The 22,401-nt window shown below is 39.6% G+C and overlaps 1 protein-coding gene across 1 annotated transcript in view; it reads right to left on the bottom strand.

Moving 5' to 3' along the window:
• Positions 1-789: 789 nt before the first annotated feature.
• BACE2 (beta-secretase 2) overlaps positions 790-22,401 on the bottom strand; it is a 55,915-nt gene continuing 34,303 nt past the window's right edge. Inside the window, exons 6-9 of the mRNA XM_040585112.1 lie at positions 19,293-19,394; positions 15,418-15,567; positions 14,194-14,362; positions 790-7,666 (exon numbers count right to left, since the gene is read on the bottom strand). Of these exons, the coding sequence (XP_040441046.1) occupies positions 7,413-7,666; positions 14,194-14,362; positions 15,418-15,567; positions 19,293-19,394 (675 nt within the window). The 3' untranslated portion in view covers positions 790-7,412. The remainder of the gene's footprint in view (positions 7,667-14,193; positions 14,363-15,417; positions 15,568-19,292; positions 19,395-22,401) is intronic.

The following is a 22,401-nucleotide window of genomic DNA, read 5'->3' as shown; positions in this document are numbered from 1 at the left end:
TACTTGACCAATCCCCTAAGTTTATCAACATGCACAATATACCGTACTACCTTCAAAGATAAAAGCTCAGGGCTTAAAAATAACAGAATTTTCAAAAGAGGCTTTTAGGGGGAGGGAAGAGGGCTATTACTACATGATCAGGACACCCCAAACTAAGGGCCTTTTTAGATAGGATATTTAAAAGAGAGAAAACCGGAAAGTACTTTTAATAGAATTCAAGCAAGAGAACACAAATTGCTGGGAAAGGGCTCAAAACTCTCCTATTTGAAAAACAAACCATGTGCGCCACCTCCCGGGGTACAAAACAGAGAGCACGGTAACCACCCTTGTCCGGGCTTTCCCAAGGTGAGAAACCAACACTCCCAGGGTGGCTAGCTGTCTTAGCAACAGGGACATTCAATCTGTATGCCTTCTAGATCCATAGTTTAGGGCAGTTGACAGCAACAGTCCAATATATTACTTGAATCCACTCCAGATGATCACAAACTTCATCTTCTCAAGTTAATGTTTTCTGTGCCCAATTTCTGTCCAATACTGAAATGAACTGACAGAAAGTTGAAGTGAGAACATCTCAGTTATTTGGGCAAAAGCACCTCGGGGCTAAACTTGCCTGCCTCTTCCCCTCCCTGCAAGATTCAGATGAGAACTAAAGCTGTTCTGCTTTTTTTCCAGAGCTAAAGCCAGAAGTTAGAATTGAAAGTCACAAAGCGCTAGGAAGAATTTGGACGGATATGATTTATCAGCTTTGAAGTTCATCTTAACAGGATTTAAAAAGACACACAGAATAGGTTGAAAGAATTAATCATTTATTTTAAGCAGCACAAAATTTGATTTTTTACATAGTGTTTATCTGAAAATGGCAAGACCTGAAAGTACAAAGTATCAATTCTTGGAAAATTCAGTAATGAGGCTTGACAGTTAAGTGGGATAGATTCCTAACATCACCTGAAGACTGAGTTAAAAAGACTATACCCCTTTTTTTCAAAGTTTTGATCCCATTTTCCTCTCAGTCAATGTTAAAAACATTGTCTATTAAAAAACCCATAAAAATCAGGTGAAGAAATGCCTCTACAAGATGGACTTACTTCCTTAAAGGTGAAATCCTTTCCACGCTTCCTAAATAACTATCAAATAACAGTTGATGTAGTGTTAAAAGACTTCTGCATCTCCATATAAAATTTTCAATAAAAAATGTGAACGGCTTGTTTCAGACATATATTTAAACAGTCAGTCTTGTATAGCTTATGCACACACAGAGTATTGGCTAGCAAAGCCATTTTTCCCAGGATATATTGCAGTAATCCATGCCTTGGTGCTATCAAGAAACTGCCAGTTGTCTTTTCAGTACCACTTCAACGTGACTTTGAGTTCATTTTTTCCCTCCAGAATTTTCCAAAGGACAGCTATGTTGCAAATATGGCCATTTAAACATTCAGCTATATAATTCCTCTCTAACAACACAGAAAATAAACATATCCTTCACAGGTTTGACACGGCCCTATGAAAATTTCCTTCCTCAAAGAGGGATGTGATGAGAAGATGGTTACAAACAATGCAGTTTATTCAACTATTTTGCCTAAGTATGTATCACTGTAAAATCAGAGCAGGCTGCATTGCTCAACTGTTAAAAGCAGAAGTGTCTCACTCACCAAGAAGAGCCAACAGACAGTAAGGGTCCACTGCAGTTGGCGGTAGGACAAAAAACAGCAAGGCCTTCAAGGAGGGGGCTATCATCTGCCTTGGGAATGGCACTAAGTTTCACAGCACCTTGTGGTCCTCCTCTCCACCCCTGTATTTCATAAGGACAGACAAAGGAGAATGTACAGGACCAGTGGGGAAGACCAAGCAGTTAAGTATTTCCAAGTGTGAAGAAAAAGAGGTCTAGGAAATGTAGTCAAATGCACAAAGGAGTTCTTTGCACACAAATTTGGGGACCACTGACATAGATGAAGTTTTGGCTTTAATTCTCCTCCTAATAATAACACAAGTATTTTCAACCTAGACTTAATTTCTAAAGCCTTACAAGCTACTTTAAAACAGGTTTGTGAATGGTCACCAAGAAGAACATATCTTTTGTTAGAAGGCTGAATTTTGCGTACAGGGGTCTTCAGCTTTTAGGAACTTTTTTTTTGGGGAGGGAATAAGGAGGCCAGAAGACAATAAGAAAAAAAGACTTGAAGCCAGTGAATTAGTAGGACAGCAGCTATACTCAAATACATTGGTTGCAAGTGATTATCATCAGTCAAAAGGAGAGAACACTTACTGAGGGCTACTTTCTTTTAAATGCTGACAATTACCTTCTGTGTTTTACTTTTTGGCTAGCTTAAAAGAATTCTGCATGTGCCTTCATAGTCTAATCTAAACCTCCCAGTATTTAAAATGCTACCTGACCACAAAGATCCAGCTAAAGCCTAGCTACAATGAAAAGGAGAACCCTTCACGACTACTGTACAGTCACCAATGTCAACATGTTTTAAAATAGCCTGTTTTGTTGCTTACAAATATACTATTGCTCAGGGTAAGACATAGCACTATGCTCTTTGCAATATGGAGAGGCCAATAATTCTACTTGAAGATGACTGTGCCCCTTACTCACTTGTGTGTGTGTGGATAATTCCCAGTAACTGCAACAGGCACCTTAAAGTACACTAGCTTTCAAAATATTCAGACAATTGAACCCTTACCCAAGAAGCCAGGTGACTGACTGATGTTACACTTACAGCTGCTTGTCAGCACCTGTAGTCGCTCTCCCATTTGCCTCTACCAAGAACCCTCAGCCTTGATCTGGAAGCCTGGTAGAAGACTCAATTATTTAGCATCTCCACATTTGACAACCATCAGCCAGTTTCAGCTCACTGTAGCCCCTCTGTCAGTTAGTGCTGTGGCACAGACCCATCTTATCCATGGGTTCAGCTGAAGCCAACGATTATATTTCAGGTAACGTTCCTGAGGAGCCATTACCAGGACTCTGGATTACTCACAAGCCTGGCCTAGCATCTAATTAGGCCCCAGAAGCCAGAAAATCTGACTGGCTCAGAAGATTGCTTGTACCCCATTACCAATCTGTCTTCGCTTCTCTGAACAGCAGCAAGAACTTCAGCAGCCAGAAATGAACAATTTATCAATCAAAGAGTCAAGTTTGACAGGAACTAATGTCTTGGTAAATTTTACAGACCTTTCTTAAAAGGATCAATCCTTTATGCTCTTACAATTTTTAATGAAGTGAAATTAAGGGTAGCTTACTTCTCTTTCCATAATTTCCTTTACTTTTACCTCCATAGGTTATTGTACCAGTGCCCTTCATTATGCAACTCATATTACTGCTTATATATATGAGGCTCACATCTGAGGTCAGGATATGACAATCAACCAGTCCAGTTGTTGGAAACCTCTACAGAGATCAAAGAAGCTTTCAGCAGCACAATCGTTTTGGATTATCAGAAAATTTAAGGACCACTCTCTCTGGAAACGTGTTGTGTCAAGCAAGTCTCATAAGCTTTTTCATATTTAAAAGGAAAAGGTTAGTATACAAATGGCTCATCCTTCAATGAAACATAGCCAGCCAACACATAGCAAGTAACTGGGTGGAATACCTAAAGGTCAACTTTAACTGATAAAGAGTTAACTGTAATTAAGCAACTGATGTGAAAAAGATATCAAAACCGATAGCTCTGAGATTACCACTAGTTAACCTGCACAGCCTCAGAGCTGAGAACTGGAATGGTACACTGCCTTGATATATTGCATTCAGGTTGATCCGACATACAAATCCTAAATGCAAGCTCTTTCACCTTAAAAACAGAACAATACCCTCTACCTAACTTCTTTTACAGAACCTGAAAAAAAGGCTTATTAAAATTCTTTATCTATTTTCTTTAGCATTTAAATTAAGCCAAAAAGCCCATGATAACATTTCTAAAACTCGGGAAGGCAGTGGGATAGAACTAACATATTCCTATGCCTGAACTCAGGTTTAACTACTTGAACTGAAATGACACATCTTCAAATCCCTAATGATTGCATTGATAGCATCAATTATCTAAAAGGCTGCATCCAATAGAACACGTCTTTCTGACATTTTCATAGTACATGATATTACATTCACATTAGGAGAACACTGCAAGAAATATTGATACATGTACAAAGAATGATTTAGAGTGCTGTGATTTGGAGCATCCTGTCTTCCACAATAAATAGAGAATATTTTCCAGCACCATCTTTACTCAACACTCTGGTTATTCACTTCCCCCCCCCCCCTTTTTTTTTTAATCTTATCACTGAAGTTAGTTAAGAGAGCATAAAATACCTCACAGCACTCTCCCTTAAAAAGAAATCAGAGAAAGAGATCACCAGTAAGATACACTTGGTAACACTGCAGTCTGTCACGGTATTTCATCTTTCATAAAAAAATGCTCAAGAACATTATTTTTCTTAATGTGCTGTAGGCTAAAAATGAATCCTCAAGGGTTTCTATTGCTCTTCTTGTTGCCAGAGCAACAAAGCAATACTCACCTGAATATCTGCCAGTCTAAGTATCAATTTACAAGTTGAGATGAAGTTTGTGCTGCTAGCAGATGTCGCTAACAGCATTTTTACTATAAGCCAAATTTTAGTGGCAAGGGATGCCATGAAAACTCAAGAATATATTACTATTTCATTTGTGCTACTTGATTATTGCTCCTATAATTCAAGTCTTTCTATTAAAATGTCTTGACCAATGACATTCAAAGTGATAAGGTAAAACTGAAAGGCTTTTATATGAAATCTAGCATACTAAAAAGACTTTGTTAAATGACTCAGAAGAAATCTTGCTTGTCATTAGAAAGCATACTAGGAACCTTTCCCAATAAATTCCTTCCTAATACTCTTTATGGTATGGAGATAGGAGGGGCTGGGGAGAGGGAAGCAGTTAAAAAGTAATTTTAAGAGCATACAAGGGTTACTACGTTCTGAATTGAAAAAGGGCTCATTGTTTACACTGTATCAATCCAAATATTCACACTGTGTTTCTGTTTGAAACAGGTGACAGAAGCATTATTTATATTACCACACTGTAGAAAAAAGGAATACAACTTCGGAATTATTTTTTATGTGTAAAACCAAACCCAGGAGGATGGTACAGAACTACATCACGGAATTGGAAACATTGCTATCTTCAGAGCAAAGTCTATTGCCTTAAGAAAAACTCAAGGGAATTTCTTCTTGTTATAATGTGTACTAAAAATTCTAATTCTAAGACATAAAGAAAGATATATATGGAAAATAGAATATGGAGAAAACACCTAAATTCTATAGTTTCTTACATTTCTTATGATTCATCATTTTCCTCCTCTAAAAAACTAAGAGGCAGAGGATAAAGAAGGCAAACTATTTCCTCCTATTTCCAACTCCTAATTCCAAGAGAAATAATTTTCACATGTTTGACCACATCATTAATTGTTTTACTCTATTCAGCCAGGTAATCTGAAAGCGCAAGAATTAAAAAGGAAAGAAAACCACAGGCGCTTCCAGTTATGAAGTGAAATACACAAGTTAGTTAAAAAAACCAAACACAAACCAACAGTGCTTTATTTTCACACACATTATGTGCACCTCTGTAAAAGCACTATTCCTGAGAAAAAGAAATCTTTGCTCATTCCATGCAGAGGCAGATGCAGAGGCAGTGTGAATCTGAAAGCTGTAGGAAAGGATTACAGGCAGAAAATCTTCTAGGCAAGGAATTGGGGGATTCAGAGCTAAGCTTCCTTTTTTTTTTTCCCCTCCTTGTTTCCCACACAAATATGCAAACTGCTGTGCTATCAAAATGCAAAGGAATTTTTCCTTTTTTTAAAAAAAACAAACCCAAAACAACACCACCCACCCAGATAACTAACAGTTATCATTGGACTCCTCAACTTTGCATTGTTTATCTTTCAAACTCACTATGCCAGTGTTGTAGAAAAGCAATGGAGGTGCTGCAGTGCTCACTGCCTAGATACAAGAAAAATTGTCCTATTTGCAAAGAAAATACCATGTTCTGACCTCAGCATTAAGATCTTCGCTTGCACAATGGAGGTCTGGTCAAATATATTCTTCTCTGCTCTCTCCCACTATTGTTTTCAAGTCTTACAACATGTTTGTTTTCAGCCAGTCAGTACACACACTTTTCATTTGATTGACAAACCGTTGAAGCTAAACTAAACACTTCCAACTGCTGTTCAAGTTGAAAACCAAGCCAGATTACCAGCATTACAGCATTAAGACTTTCACTTCACAGTCTGTCCATAAAGACAGATACTTTTTCCTTGAACTTCCAGGCTGCTGAGCTCATCCAACAAAAAAAAAAAAAAAAAAAAAAAAAAAAAAAGGTTGACTTTCTTACTTTGTTTTTTCCTTTTTGTTACGCACACAATAGAAACACCAAAAAAACCCTGGTAGAACCTGGACCTTAGCTTTATTATCTGTCCATACATATGCAGACTAGTCTTTTCTAAATATCAGTCATCCTTAACTCAAAAAAACCCAACAAACCCCCAGAACAACCCACATCAGGGGGAAAAGTGAAAGGCTTTTTTTTTGTGCACCAAAGTGGAAAGTCATGAAGTGCTAATGTTTATAAAATCCACTACTTTGAAGCCAAGGAGTTGCATTCAGTTGTATGGAGTGTCTTGTGCTTCAAGACCAGTTCTAAGCCAAATGCTTACCAGTGGTAGCATCCTTGTAAATTAAGAGAGGTAGTCTTGTTTTACACTAAGGCTGAACAAGTTTCCCAGTTTTCACCTCCTCAAACTATTTTGTAATGACACTCAGGAAGGGTGACCCTCTCAAGTGGCAGCAGTGATCTTGAGGAAAAAAACCAAAACCAACACAAACCAAAATGTCTTCTTGACCTCACTTGCTTTTCTCTGCTGCTTGTCTGACCTGTCTCCCTCCCCCACACCATAAGGACAATTTCAAAATGAATTGATGTAAACAGAAAGCAGTATTCATTTAATGCAATTAATAAGAAAGATTGTCAAGGTGGTTTTTTTTCTACAGTCAGGGCTTGATTAGTTAGAAAATACTGACAGCTCCTTTTTTTGCAAAAGGGGGACGGACAATTTTGTTCAGACACCGGAAGAACATCATGGTGTGGCTTTTTTCTCTCTTTTTTTTTTTTTTCCTTTTTTTTTTTTAAAGAAGGTACTATTGAGAGCATAAAGGCTCATTGTACTGCAGTAGCAAATCCAGTACCATAGCACTTAAGAGGTGGTTAACAGTGCTTTGGTCCAGAATCAGTGTTAGAAAATAAAGCTTAAAAAGTTATGATGCAGGGTATTTGTTGGGATTTCAACAGCAATTTGTAATGAACGTAGAAAGGACTGAGGCATTGGCTTCTTCCCCTTGTATTGTTCTTCATTCTGTTTAAGTCCCAGGTTTCACAATCAAGTTTCTCATTTCCATCGATGACGCACTAAGGAGGATTCGTCATTGACCACGTCATTGTCGGTGTAGCGATGCTGACACCGTGGTGGAATAAGCAGCAGGATGATCAGTACAAGGAGGATAATTCCACATAGGCTCATAAGAGCATAGGAGGCAATCCACAACACTGGTTCATGGAAAGAAACGCTAGAAACACAGTTGCTTGCAACATCTGCTGTTGTGAAAGGGCCTTCAATCTCAGATACTGGAAAGCCATCAACTTCTGAGAAATTACAAAAAGAAACACATTAAGTCTGTAGACATCATTTAAAAGCAAATAACAAAAGATCTAGTCTACATGCCTATATATCCTTTTCCCTCATCATCATCATACATCTCAGCATACTCATGTTTTATTGTATTTCTCATTACAATAAAAATGCTAGTATCCTGTATTTATAAACTGGGAATCTGAAGCGTAAGGCAACCATGACTCCCACATCTACACAAGGCTGTCAATGAAAGAACAGACATTCGAAGCAAGTCTAACATAGCGCAAATTAAAGCCCAAGCCACTGGATCAACCCTTCTCTCTGGACTAACCTTTCAGAAATGTCAATTTATCAAAGCTTAAAAATCCCACAACACCTACACTGGAGCAGGTCAGGGCCTGGGTAGCTTTTTTTTCTGGCATTTCCAACAACAGGAAGAGTCCTCAAACAATTCTTACATCTGTTTGCTGCACTCCAGGGTCTTAAGGAGCAGCAGGCAGGTTCATTAGCTTCACAAGCATCTTAAAGGACTGTGTCTTAAACACAAGGTGCAGGGTGGAGGGCAGTGCAGATACTCTTGCGAGTGGGAGTGAAAATTCAGAAGGAAGAAGTGAGGCAGGAATGCTGGGTGACAGCCATCCAGAAAACAGCAATAGTGGAGAGGAAGGTCAATGTCAGGAGTGAGAAGCTGGGACATGAAGGAACAGTGCTGTTGGGCAAGGAGGGAGAAGCTAACCAAGCAGCTCAAAAAATGCAGATGACAAAGCTAAGGCAAGAAGCATGAAGGGGTGCATTGGCAGCTCTGTTTTCAAGCAGCTATCCATCTTGGTAACATCACGGACTATGCGTGCGTCTTGTTTCATTACCATCACAAACCCCTACTTGTTAAACCAGTATTTGCTAAAAAGGGTTATGCTGCCCATGGTTGTCACAGTAACGGTGGCAAGGGAGGCAAAGTTCCCTTGAGTTGTGGACAGGGCTACATGTATTGTAAAAGGCAGAGCAAGTGAGTTGCCTAGGGCAACAAAGTATTCAGAGCAGTTCCTGTCTGCAGGTGCATGGCCAGGGAAGGATGGAAACTCTTCAGCTTGCTTGGGGCAACTAGAAGCCTACAGTTAGTACTGTTTGTGTATTATAACAGCAGTTGTAATTCACTTCTCTAGTCAGATTGTCGTGGTTTAACCAGGACTCAGTTTTAACCTTCCTGCTTAATTTCTTGTTTTACACAGACACACTCTTGCCAAATTGTGATTGATCCCACCTACTGAAAACAGTATCTCTTACACATATCTTAACATGACTCCTGAAAGCACGTTTAAAGATATTTGCATAAAACACCCTTTGGAAAGAAGAGGGGAGCCTGGGTTTTGGAAAAGCAGGAAGGTGACCTTTAAGGTTCTTTGTGGAGAAACAAATGCATATAGGTGGGCTGCTTTATCTGCAATTTATTGGGAGAGGTTTTAGTTGATATTGAGTTCCTGGCCTCCCAACACCTTTTAAGGTTTAAGTCTTGTCAGACAATTCAACTTAATTGCGGGCTGCTGTTGAAAGAGACAGTCCTGCTCATCCTCAGTCCTGTCCCTTGCTGCATCTTTAGTACTGGCGCTAGCGACTGGTAGGCTGCAAGGAAAGTCAGGGCAACTCACTGATCTGATGGAAAACCAACCTGTCATAACAAACAAAATGCCCAAACCAGAATCTTCTGGAAGATCACTCAACTGAACCAACCTCTTCTCCAGCTGCAAGTGTGGCAAGACTCCTTTAGCAGCAATATGCTGCAGGGTGGACTGGGTGGAACCTGGGGCTGCACCCACAAGCACCCTAAACTGATGAATACCAAACACATACTCTCTCAACTCAGCAGGTGGCAATAAACTGGCCCGTGCAGCCTGTATCATCAGCATATCTTTGCCAAGATGCTGCCGTTACACAGATATGGTAAGGGTGCTGCACAGTAGTGGACAGACTTGTAAAAAACTGCCTACAAGGTCTGTGGCAGAAATCAGTTTTGCTCAGAGTCCCAGTATTGCACTTTGTCTACCATGTAATTGTTTCTTCCGGACATCTCACCCCTTCAAACCATTTCATCTGTCTCTATGAAGTCCTGCAGCAAAACCAAACTAAACTACATTTAATACTAATGTGAAATGCAAAGCCTAAGTATTACTACTTTGGAATTTAGTATTTGTAGAAGTGAGGGGGGAAAAAAAACAGCCAGCACAATAGCACAATTTTCCACCTTGGAGATAGCTTTGAAAATAAACAGTCCCTAATTATTCATTATTTGGCTTGAGTACAATAATTACTGCTATTAAAAAAGGCAATACAAAACTGTTGCCATAGTGGTCGACATTTTAAATTACATTTTGAGAATGCTTGATAGCAGCACAGCCTCTGCTTTCTTCCCTCCAAAAAGAAAAGTTTTCCCTCACCCTCTTACACCCCCAGAGAAATTGAGAGAAAATAAAAAAGGAAATTTACCTAAATTTTTCAAACAAGCCCTTAATATGAACTGTCACACACACTTAGCATATTACACATTAGCTGAAACAGGATATTTTGGCATATTTTTTTCAGAACATCTGGTTGTAGCTACCTGCAATAAATTCTTGACCTTGAATAAATGAGGTTTTCTTCATTATTGGTGATTACAGGACAAAAATGGCACCTCTGAAAAAAAGCTATTTTGTAACATTTGTGTAGAACTCACGCTCACTCACTCACCATCTTGGGTGGTTTGGAAAGGAACCAAACCTGAAGTTAGATCAAATTTATCATAAAATTGTAAAGTGTGGCTTCAAAGGGGCCCCTGGAAGTCACCTAGTTCAGCCTCCTACTTGGAGCAGGACTGTCAGCATCAATAGATCAGGTCAGCTGCACTGTATCCAGCCAGGTCTTGAAAACACTGAGGATGGAGACCCCCTGATCCCTCTGAGCAGCCTGTTTCAGTGCTGTACCACCCTCCTGGTGAAGAAGAAATTCCTCATGTCGAACTTGAGCCTTCCAGAATGTAACTAGTAAATATTGCTCCTTGTTAATATAGTTTCACTTACATTCACCCTTGGCTTGCACTCAACTTCAGGCCCAACATAATCCCCAGTTCTTTTTCTGCAGGGCTGCTATTCAGCCAGTTCGTTCCCAGACTGTACCCATGCATGGTGGTTTTCTGCTTGATGCACAGAACTTTGCAATTCTGTTCACTAAAACTCCTCAGCTTTCTGCTGCCCAGTTCTCCAGGTTACTGAGGTCCTTCTGGACCGGAGTGCTGCTATTCATCATGCCATCCATTCTCCTAGGTTTTGTGCCCGTGAATTTGGATGCATTCTGTCTCATCACAACTCAGTGTAAAGTCATTTATGATTAATGACTGGTACATTTCTTCCCCCCAAAATACCCAAGTGTTGCCCCTATGACCTTCCCACTTACTACACAAATACTAGGAGTTTAATGCTGCTCAATGCCAAGGTACCATTAGGTTACTTCACTAATACAAACCAGTTGAACTGAACATCTTGTCTTAAGAAGGGACCTAATCCAAAACCTCTTCTAGTCATCCCATAAACAGTAGGTTACCCCTGAAATTATCAACAGGCAATGTAGAGGAATTGTAGAGGAATTATAGAGGAATGAAGGCAGGTTAATTAACATTGATAATATAGAGCTGTGGGCTGGGTTCAGGGGTGGTGGGTTGGCTGATTTGGGTAAGGTGCAGCTGTGGCTGGTTTTAACTTTAACTTAACTACTTTAACTTAAGTAGTTAAATAGCTCTAAGGGATATGGAAGAGGAGCCCTGAATGAAGAGAGACCCAGAAGAAGCAGAGGGAGGAGAGAGAGCGTCCTGGATGTAGAAGAGACAAGGAGAGGCCCTGGGAGAAGCAGAGAGAGGAAGGGGCCTGGATGAGGAGAGGCTGGCTGGAAGAGGAGCCCAGAGAAGAAAGACTCTGGATGCAGCAGAGGCAAGAAGCAGGTTGGACTGGCCTGAAGAGGATGAAGAAACAGGGCAGACAGTAGATGAACTGTTGAAACTTTGTGGGGGACTGGTGGCTGTGCTGGGGCAAGGTGTGGGAGCTACTTCTTGAAGTTAACCTGGTATGGGATGGTAAAAGCCTTGTTGCAGCTGGCTAGTTTGGATAGTGCTGTGACAAGGCAACTTGAAACAAATTTAATTTAGTAAAAGGCAGAGTAAGTCTTAAAGGGTTTCACATATTGAGGAAAAAGGAAATTCCTTTTCCCGCTACAATGGAATAGCTTCCTGCAGCCATCTATCTATCTCTCCTCAGTCTTGATATATCATGAAGAATGGAAATGGTACAAGGAGTATTGTGGGGTAAGCCAGTTCTCATCTCTATCCAAGTCTCAGTAGAAACTGGGGAGTTCAATAAAGTTAAGGCTTTCAGTCTGTTCTCATTTTTGTACTTGGCACGTACCCATTTAACATCTTATAAAAAGATGGGCTTAAATTTAGTGTTAACACTATTGTAAACAAGAAACTATAGGTCATTGTAAAGCCACCCCAAATGGTCTTTTATATTTTTCTATTTCTGAAGATTCTTGCCAACAGTAATTCAATTTAATTTATGCCCACAAACAGACTAAAAAGCTCCAAATAAATTACATTAATATAGTTGCTATGGAGGACGTGGCTGGCCTCCACAGAAAGCCAGTTAGGCAGCTTAATCCCTCACACTGCACTGACTGCTAACCACTCACAGTTGTAGTTTTTCTGATGAAAGTAGTGTTAAATATGGAAACAACAAGCTGTGAAGAAGTGAATTCAGCATAACTGGCACATCCAGCAAAATGTCATCTGCCCCGTGTGACTGGAGTCTGAAAAATCAGTATATCTTGTCTCAGTCAGTGGCTTGTGTCATCTGATTTCTCAAGAAGCTACGTTCCCGTGATGCTAGGTTAGACATATGCATGAAACTGTGACAAAGAAACAAGAAGGAAATGCCTTCTAGCACCAGCTGGGTATCATCATGTGTCCAAGCTCATGTAAATTCATATTTCTTTTCTATTCAGCACGCTCAGTTCCTCCTCTCTAGATGAGGTTGGCAGAACTGCATGAAGTGGCCAAACTCTATGCTTCTATGTAGCAATATTAACATTAAGGTGCTATTATGGTTCCCTGATTCTTTTTCTGAACAAAGATGTGCTGTCAAAGCCATTCTTGAAGAGTACCAGCTGGCTCATGCCCCCTGCTGACCACATGTCGGTCAATATGTTCTGTCAAAATGCCCCCTCCTCTCTCCATTAACAGTTGCAGTGTGACAGGGACAGGAGACAGCTTTATGCTTGCTAAAATTGCAGTTAGGAAGCACAAGGAAGAATGAAAGGCAGGAAAACCTGGTCTGCAGTATTTTTCTAGTTACACTCTCCTTCCAGATGCATTCAAAATGTGTCTTTCATCGCTGCATGGTACCTCACAGAGGTCTTCATTAAGCAACCCACATCAATACCCAGATTTTCTTTCGTGGCAAGCTCAAAGATGACAGTTTCTAACACATTAACAATGGAGAGATTAAAAAAAAAAAAAAAAGCAGCTTGTAAAATGCCCTGGAGCTACAACTCAGCTAGCTAGTATTTCTCTTTTCCCCCTCAATTACCTGGTTGCATTAAGCACTCGGTACTTACTGCCCCTATCCTCTTTAACATAAATACCAGGGATTAAAGCAGCAGTCAGTTTCAGTCCTTTCCTCATGCAAATCTCAGGATACAGTGTTTTTCAGAGCATAGACCACTTCTGTTTGGGACAGAGACCTGCATATGGGTGTACATCCTTTCCCTCCTCTCCCACTTGTATGTTCTTGTGGTACCAAAGCAATGTCTCAACAATGGGAAGAAAGCCCGGAACTTAATTTTAGCTACCCTTGGTGAGATAAACCATGAAAAAGCAAGAAAGTTAACCAGCGCTGTAAAATCAACCAAGAATTACAAGCTTTTTCACATTTCCTCAGCAGCTAATTAAAAAATTAATGGCTTTCTACTTACACCAAGAACACTATTTGTTTAGAACCAACACAAACACCACATGTCTTAATTTGAGTCCCATTTTCATCTTAGCTCGCTCTTTGAGTATTTCTGAGAGGCTGAAAAGGCACAATTTACATTAAGAGAAAAGCATGAGTAAGGTACTTCCCTGTGCATTGCAAAGGTTAGTCGAAGAATTAATTTATCTGCAAATTAGAACAGGAATTACAAAAAAACGAAGCTGCATTAAAAACAGGGACTTGTCTCATGTTAACTGTTGGGGAAATAGACACAGACAGATGTCTCAGGAAGATCCCTGAGGGAAGAACACAGCTAAGATACCCTGAGCTGAGGCTGATTTACTTCATGCCAAAAGACTGTTCTGTGCAATGCAGCTTTTTTTTTTTTTTTTTTTTTCCTCTCCTTAAAATCGGAATAGCTTGGAATTGCTCAAAAATACCACTTCATGAGTAACCACACTTTTCCCCATCAGGTAAGTGGCAAAGGTGTTTCTCTGAGAGAGCAGATGTTTCCTCACTCACCAAGTCCTGAATAATATTTTTCTTACCTGCACATGGACTCACTGCAAAGCCCACTCTCCTCTGGGCTCTGTCAAATATTACATAGAAGCCTTCCATGACTGTAGCGCCAATAACTAGAGCATTAGTGGAAGAAGAGATGCCGAATCGGTAGCATTGTAAATTCTCTCCTATTCCAAGGATGGGTTGAATATAAAGCTATTAAAAAAAAAAAAAAAAGTCAGAGTGTAAGAAGCAACACCACAAAGTACTTAGAAGTTCAGACCTTTTGATTTTTATATTCAAGCACTCAAACTCCACTGGAAATAGAGAATGAATAGGGGCAAACAGATTTCTGTACACGATTTAAAACTAGTCAAAGCTTACATGCAGGTAAGAGGTAAAGCTCTCTGACTCTAAGCTTAAATTTGAACACAGTCAGTTGCTGTGTGAAGGTCAACAGCAAATTCATGACAGCCACTTCCATAAGGGAAGGACAGCTGAGAAAGAACTTGGGATATGAACTCAAACTACAGAATAATTTTATTATTTTAAAAATTATCAGGATGGAATTGATTCAGAGAGCAACCAGTGTCAGCTTCAAAGCTCCAGATTCATAAATTCAAGTCACATTTCACCCTTTGTCTCCTCAGGGAAGACGACAGATACCCAAGACTCATGATCAATACAGAAAAAGCTCATCATAAGGGTTTACTGTATTTCAAGTTAAAATGTACTTAGTAGGTTCATTCTTCCCTTTACTTTTGACCATCCCCTGAGGTAAAAGACTGTATTAGTACTGACAGAGGATACCAGCCTGTATTGCAACCTATACTAGAAGGGAAGCCAGAGAGGAAAAATAAAAGCTGGGATGGAATAATAATAAAAGATAAACCAACCAAGTTACAGAAACTGATGAAGAGATTACATAGGCTCATTGCCAAGACTGTCATATTCAGAAGTGCTCCAACTCAGAACACCATGAAAACAGAAGAAAAAGTTGCCTATTTTTCCTGACAATACGAAATAATAATTCCCAACTACATGGACTGCATTCGGAAGGAAACCGTGTTTTTCTTTTTTGGTTTTGAGTTTGACAAGTTTGTTATTTTCCCTATTTAAAATCTGATTTTTAAAATTCCATATAAAAATATTTCCTTTGTATGCAATAAGGTAGTTCTCTATTACTGCTAAAAATAGCCCCTGTTTTTAAAAGCATGTGCTTTTAGTAGTAAAAATAAACACATAACTGAATAGACAAAGAAAGTTGAGACCTGTGGTAGGATAGAGATCCGGAACGACCTACTGGAGTTTTCATCCCTTAGGTAAATGGAGAGTTTGGGAAATAAGGACCAGGGTCTTTCAGTTTTATCCCAGCATGCAAGCTGTGAACCAGTCCAGAAACCAGAAGAGAATTCTTGTATCTATTAAAAAAAAAAAAAAAGTGATACATACAGATTACATACATTTTGATATATTTTTCGTAAATCATCACTACCACTATTTGATACTTCTTCCATTCCCATGGAGAAATTCAAGCATGAACACAAGTCTGACAAAGAGCTTTTTTTTTTTTTTAAAGGTTCAAAGCCTAACGCACAAATTGAGGTGCATTATGACCCATTATGACTTGGAAGAAGCAGAAAGAGGAAACAGCCAGTTTAGCTCTCCCTTCCCTCCCCATTGCTGTCTCACTACTTCCACTTCTGCAGTGAACATGTACAGCCTCCCAGAGCAATCAGGACCACAAAGCAGCGAAGCATCAATTATCTACCTCTTCTCTGAACAGCTCTGACCAAATGCCAATGCTTTGAAGCAACAGGTATTTTTTTAAAAACAAACCAAAATACAAACCACATGAATAGGTAATGTGGTCATCTCCCTTCCTTACATACCTATAACTACTTATTCACTTTTAGGGTTCTGAAGCCAAGGGCTAAGGCAAAATCTCCTAGCATCTAAAGGAATCAAGGTCTGCTACAGTCAATGGGAAGAAACATGTCCCTCTATCTCAGGGGTCCTCAAACTGTGGCCCACGGGCCAGATACGGCCCCCCAGGTTCCTCAATCCAGCCCCTCGTATTTACAGAACCGCCCTGCCCCCCCCCCCCCCCCCCAGGGGTTGGGGGGGGAAACCAAGCAGCCGCAGATGAATTCCTGCCACTTAATCCATGCGCCAGCCCCCTGTTTAAAAAGTTTGAGGACCTCTGCTCTATCTCTTTTGCTGCCTTGCCACTCACTACCAATACAATATGTTGTATTGTATTGGTAGTGATATAATACAAATAGATATGATTTTGAAATAAGGTTGATTAACAGCACTCCTTAATACATCCATGGCACTAACAAAGCAAAAAGCAAAACCCTGCAGAGGTCGTTTGCCTAAGACAAACATCTTGTCTAATGTTCATGTTCCCTGAAGCTGATCTGCTGCCAGATGAGGGGAAAAACCTTCCCTAGTGCATTACTTTGTGCTGATTCTTTTTCTTATGTGAAGCAACATTCAAGGCAGTATCTTGTTCTGATGCTGCACAGCCAAAGCCTCCCATTTGGGAGAAGACAAGATGGAACCCAGCCTCACCACTCCTCTCCTTTGTATTTATCTGTGGTATCGATTATTTTGTAAACACCAGCTCATACATTAGTTGTATGACATTTTACAGGTGATAAGTATTCACCTCATACCACATACTCCTGTCAACAAAACAGTTGTTAGGGCTGCACGGTATTAATTCTTCCAGGTGCTCATCTCTATTCTTGGGCCAACAAGCATACGGTCACGTAAACACACAATGGGACCTCCCATCACAAACAGACTGCTTTTACCCATAACTCTCCATGTATGCTTAAGTGTATCTCTTGGCATGGGACAGAATGCTCTGCCCCTCACAGCCAAGGCCCAGGCTAGACCTGCTGAAAAAAATAGTTCTCCTCTCTTTCCATTTTCTCTTGGAAAGCAGAGCTTGTGATCTGAGAAAAACTGCAAGATAGCATCCTGACTGGACAGAACAAGCCTATAAAGTGCTCTCATTTAAGTGCCTACTTTCATTTCCCAGAAAGACGGTTTATTACATTTCACTACTTTGTCTTACTTCTGTATGCTGAAGAAATACATTAGGGGAGATTTGGCTGTATAACACCTAAAAGGGTGTTACAACAAAGACTTTAGGTTTATTTGAGCCTTCCTTCCTTTCTTCAACTTATTAACTTAACATTACATTAATGCCATGAGTAGACATGCTGTTCTGACTTCAGCTCAGTGAGGTGCAGCTAGCTGCCACCCCTCTGTGTCTACACATCTGCCAAAACCACCACCCTCCAAACCTGCCAACATCAAACTGCACCTATAGCTCCTCCCTAAAAGACTTTAGTCCAAATAAGTAAGGTTTAAAAAACAATCTGCACCAATGAAGAGCATAAAGCTCACAGCCTTGGTTTTTAATGGAGCTAAATAAAGGAATCCTTCACATGCAGTTATCCCAGCATACCTGAGGGGGCAATAACATCTTGCTGGGAAGCTCATAACAAGCTGCTAGGAGCAGGAGCTTGTTAACCTGGTTCATCTGTGGTCAGAGAAGTATGTCTGACTATAGCAGATATATAAAATCATCTGCGGTACGTAGCCTGTCAGAAGCACGGAGCGCCAAGAGTACGGTTGTGATGCCATGGTAGAATTACTGAAAATACCCATTTTCCTGACGTTGCTCCTACACAGCTGGAATCTGATCTGTACATTTTGTAACTACTTTCTTATTTACTAGACTACCTCCTTTGTTTAGAGCTGTGAAAGCAATTTTTTGTGTGTGTGGAGGGAAAGGGGTACAGCAGGAAGGTCTTTGAGATTAAAAAGAAACCCTAGAACAGATAGTTTATGCATTTTTAATAGGAAGAACATAAACCATTAAGCACAGTGAGTGAGTGGTTCCCCTCTAATACCTTATTGATCAGTTGACTATTTACTTGTCCTGTGGAAGGCCCCAGTTCAAATGCCCTGACCAACATCAGGGTTGGAGTGTGGACCGCTGTGATGCACTTCACAGGAGGGTGCCCTACCCACCAGGTACCATTACAAGAGCTCTTGGGTAGGCTTCTTTCAGTTCCCCCCTCATTGACTGAAATTGTTTGTCAATACTTAAGTGCTTTGGCAAAAAGAAGAACTTTTCAACCAGGGAAGCTGAGCCACATAAGGCAACTGCTACATTTATTTCAGACACTGAACACCTGCAGGCAATGAAGAATACTTCACGTCAAATCTCTGCTCTCCATCAGGTCGGAAAAGGATCTCAATCTTGAATTATCAGCATACAGGCAAATACTCTGTCTTTTGGGCAGACAGCCAATAGTATGGTTATTGTATTTCCTGTGATTTGCAATAACTACTGCTGTCTGATTGTGAATCCATGACAAAAATATTAAAATTGTTCACATTGAAATATCTGGGATTTATTCTTCATCTAACTTTCTTGGCACTGCTCACTGTATTAAACCAAAATTTATGATTAGTTTTTATTAATCAGAAAATGCTGCTTCAGCTACTCCACACTCAGATAAATTCACCATCCCCATGCCCTGTTTCTAAAGCCCACTCTATTTTCAAAGAAAGATCATTTTAAACATAAATAAGTCAATAATGAAGGTCAAAGCAGCTTTATTGATACGAATAACCCTAATGAATGGTATCATTCTGTACAATAAGCATTACATTTGGAAAGGAACTGCTTGCAGTAGCAGGTTCTTCTACTTTTATAAACACTTCATTTTGAATGAAAGGACTGATTTTTGCACTCAGTACTTTGAATCAGAGCAACAGGGATTATGTCCATGTTTCTGAAATCCTTAGAACAAAATATTCCGCCTCTGCACTATTTCTGATGCATTTCCATACACACATGTCTTGTCTGTACTTGGACCATCCCTCTTCCCTCCTCCCCTTCCCTTTTCACCTCTTCTTTTCCCTTTTCCATTTCCATCAAAGACTATCAGTCATTTCTCATTTATTAACAGGAGCAGACCAGGAATAATTCTGTTCCACTCAGATTAAAACCCTATGACTTACAAGGTAGATAGCAAAGATGACATTCCTTTCAAAGATCATGTGATCATGTAATAGGAATTGAACATTTCAAGCAGATTTAATAACATTAGCTTACCAGGGATGTGCGAGCTATTGCTTGCACAACAGCACTGAAGACTTTCTCGGGCAGACGGAGGAGCGTGGTTCCACTGTCTACAATCGCTTTATCGGCATTATACTATGGAGGGGGGAAAAAAAAGGAGAGAAATTACACACTGTAGTTAATGTAATGCAGATTCCACTGTTTCATAACAATGACAAAGCTGTTCCTTTTTGGTAGCTGTCTTCCCAAACCTACATGTCATACCTGTCAGCAGCTCTCTTTAGTTGATAGCTTGAATTCAAATGAAGTCTGAGAGCAAAAGCAAGATATGGTCAGCCTAGACACAAGAGTGAGTTTATCTGTGCCACTCCGGAAATTAATGTATGTCACCACAGCTGGTGTAAATGGCCAAACCACTGTAAAAAGAAGAAAAGCCTGGCCCCTCTCAGAGGTGTCAGCTAATTCACTTTACCTCCCATGCACTTTGGGCAAAAGCACTCTTGTGGTCAATACAGACAGATGCTAAGCATGCTGACGTAGCTTAACATGTATGTCCAAGCCCTGAGTCAAGGTGTCTGCTATCATGGAAAGTACTCACATAGTTTAAAAACAATACAGCAGCCTATTTTTAATGGCTGGCTTATCTAATTTAAGAATAGTCAGGGAACATTAGGTCTCATTACATGTCATGTTTGGTACTGGCTCAGAGTACAAATGCCAAATGCCGCACCTTACTCTCCCCAACTGCTGAAAACCACTAAAATACAGACAAAAAGCAAGTACAAAGAAACTTGAGATTTCAATCTTGCTGCCTCAAAATCTGCACTAAAAAACCTAAGCAAACATTTATCTTCATTATTAAAACCCCAACCCTCAGACTAAGAGATTTCAACAAACTTCAGATACAGTAAACAAAGAATAAACATTTTAAAAGGTACATCTTTTTTCATTAACTCCTTAAAAACTATAATTAATTGTAGAGAAAAAAAAAGCAAGTAGCAGTGGCAGCTGTTTTATTAATACTTTTGTTGCCATCTTAGGCAGCAAGATCAATATTACTGAACAATGACATGTTTATGGCATAATCATAAGACACAAGGTAATATACAGCATAAGTTTTTAGGAAGAGGTCAAACAGCAAGCGGATTTAAAATACACTGGTTTAGAAGTTACCAAGTCACATGGAATGTCTTTAGCACAGTGACAAAAATAAAACCCACCAAAAAGTAAAAAAGTAACTCTGACTTAGTTATTTTCGTTTTGAAATAAGAGCTGCTATAGGTTGCCAAGCAGAGCTTAAAGCAAAGCAAACGAGAAACCATTTATTATGCACTCAAAAATAATTCTAAAGAGTGGAGAGAAATATCAAGGCGTTGTGGAATCCACTTTAACAGATTTGTACCACAAATACATAGTCACCAGCATCCTGGAAAGCCACCCTTGGAAAGAAGTAGGTAGAAGGCACAGCCAAGAGGGTCAACCACTGACATAAACCCATGCAAAATGCCTGGAGCAGCAGGGACTAGACACCTGGATTTTCATGCTGCGTACAGCATACTTGCAGCAGGCAGTAACTTGCCTTCTTAGTCTTCCTGCTTAATATTTAACAGTGCATCCTGTGCAATGTGGGCTGCTGGCAGCTCAGTACTTCTGTTGGGCCTGGTCGGCCAGGCTCAAGGCCACAGCTGCAGCCTAACACTGGACAGATTCCCAGCATTGAAGCGAGGGGACTACTTTTCCCTGGCAAGGAAAGGAGTAGTCTCTGGTGATCGTTACAAAAAATGTTCCATTTCCTAGAAAACAACTAAGAGGAGAGAGGGCACATAGTACATCATCCCATACAGTGAATTATGCATCCTCTGCCAGCCCCTAAACTAGCCAAACTTTAATCATACTGGCTCTAATTTACTGTTCTTCCTCTAGAGTTTTGCAGGAAGATCTCCTCTGATCAAGAAAGAATGATGCCTTCTGAACCAGTGAGTAGCATTCTGTGCTAATACATACAACATGAAAGCAAATCCTGGCTCAGAAAAGAGCAACAATAACAGGAAACTTCCATAACACTGCTAGATTTTTAAGTGAGTTGTTTTCTGGAAACATCATGTATTAAACCACCAGTAGAAGGGCTTTTCTTCAAAAACATGTTGTCTGTTTTTTAAGGCAAGAAAGAAAAGCAAACACAAACATTTACATTAAAGGACAAGCAGTTTTGCTTTCCTAACAGTATAATAGAGGCAAGGATTTAAACAGAGCTTGTTTTGCTTGTTAAGTTGAAAGATGGTATGACTCATTTTAAATATTTTATATGGGAATACAATTTACATATTTTGTAAGGAAATATAATATTTATGCACATGTAAGTTTTTTATCATGAATGTCACTTAATTTCTATAAACTATAAAAATTTTAGAATTATCATATTCCAATGATTTCCAACTAAGAGAACAAACATAAGATAAAATGAAGATGTGTGATAGAAACAGGGCATGAAAATTACAGAACTAAAATCAAAACATGAATAGCAACAAGCAACAATAAGAAACAAATAAAACACTGGCATACACACATATCCGCCAGAAAAAAATTAAACAGCTTTGGAATAAAAATTGCTGCAACACAGCCTTACTAGACTGATCCAGAGACAGCAGAACATTATTCCTAATAAAAACAGAAAACATATCCATCAGGAATAATAACTGGCAAGGCTGAAGCAAGTAAAAGTCGATTACAAAATAGTAACAAAAAAAAAAAAAAAAAAAAAAAAAAAAGAGAGGCATAGGATGCAATACTTTGGGAAGCAGCCCAGGACAACACCTGCTCAGTAGCATCGTGAACTACACGCTTAGACATCTCTACAGGGGTCAGTCAAAAATCTTCCCTTTTCTTTGACCAGAATTGCTTTAAAACCCTTTGGTTTGGCTTTACTGTATAACAGAAACCCATAAACTGTAGCTGTTTAAAGACAGTTGTCTCCTTGAATCAATGCACCATCTTCAGTCTTTAGACATCTTTGTTACAACTGAAACTAGACCAGATGCTGAGCCCTTCCAAACCACAGCAGCCTTGATTTTCAGTGGACCATTCACTTAACAATTGTAGCTTAGTTTCAAATTTACCAAAAATACTATCAATGACTTTAAAG

This window comes from Falco naumanni, chromosome 2, assembly GCF_017639655.2.
Source record: "Falco naumanni isolate bFalNau1 chromosome 2, bFalNau1.pat, whole genome shotgun sequence".
In the NCBI taxonomy this organism is placed as follows: domain Eukaryota; kingdom Metazoa; phylum Chordata; class Aves; order Falconiformes; family Falconidae; genus Falco; species Falco naumanni.
The sequence above is the reverse complement of the archived record's forward strand: the minus strand, read 5'-3'. Positions and strand labels throughout refer to the sequence as shown.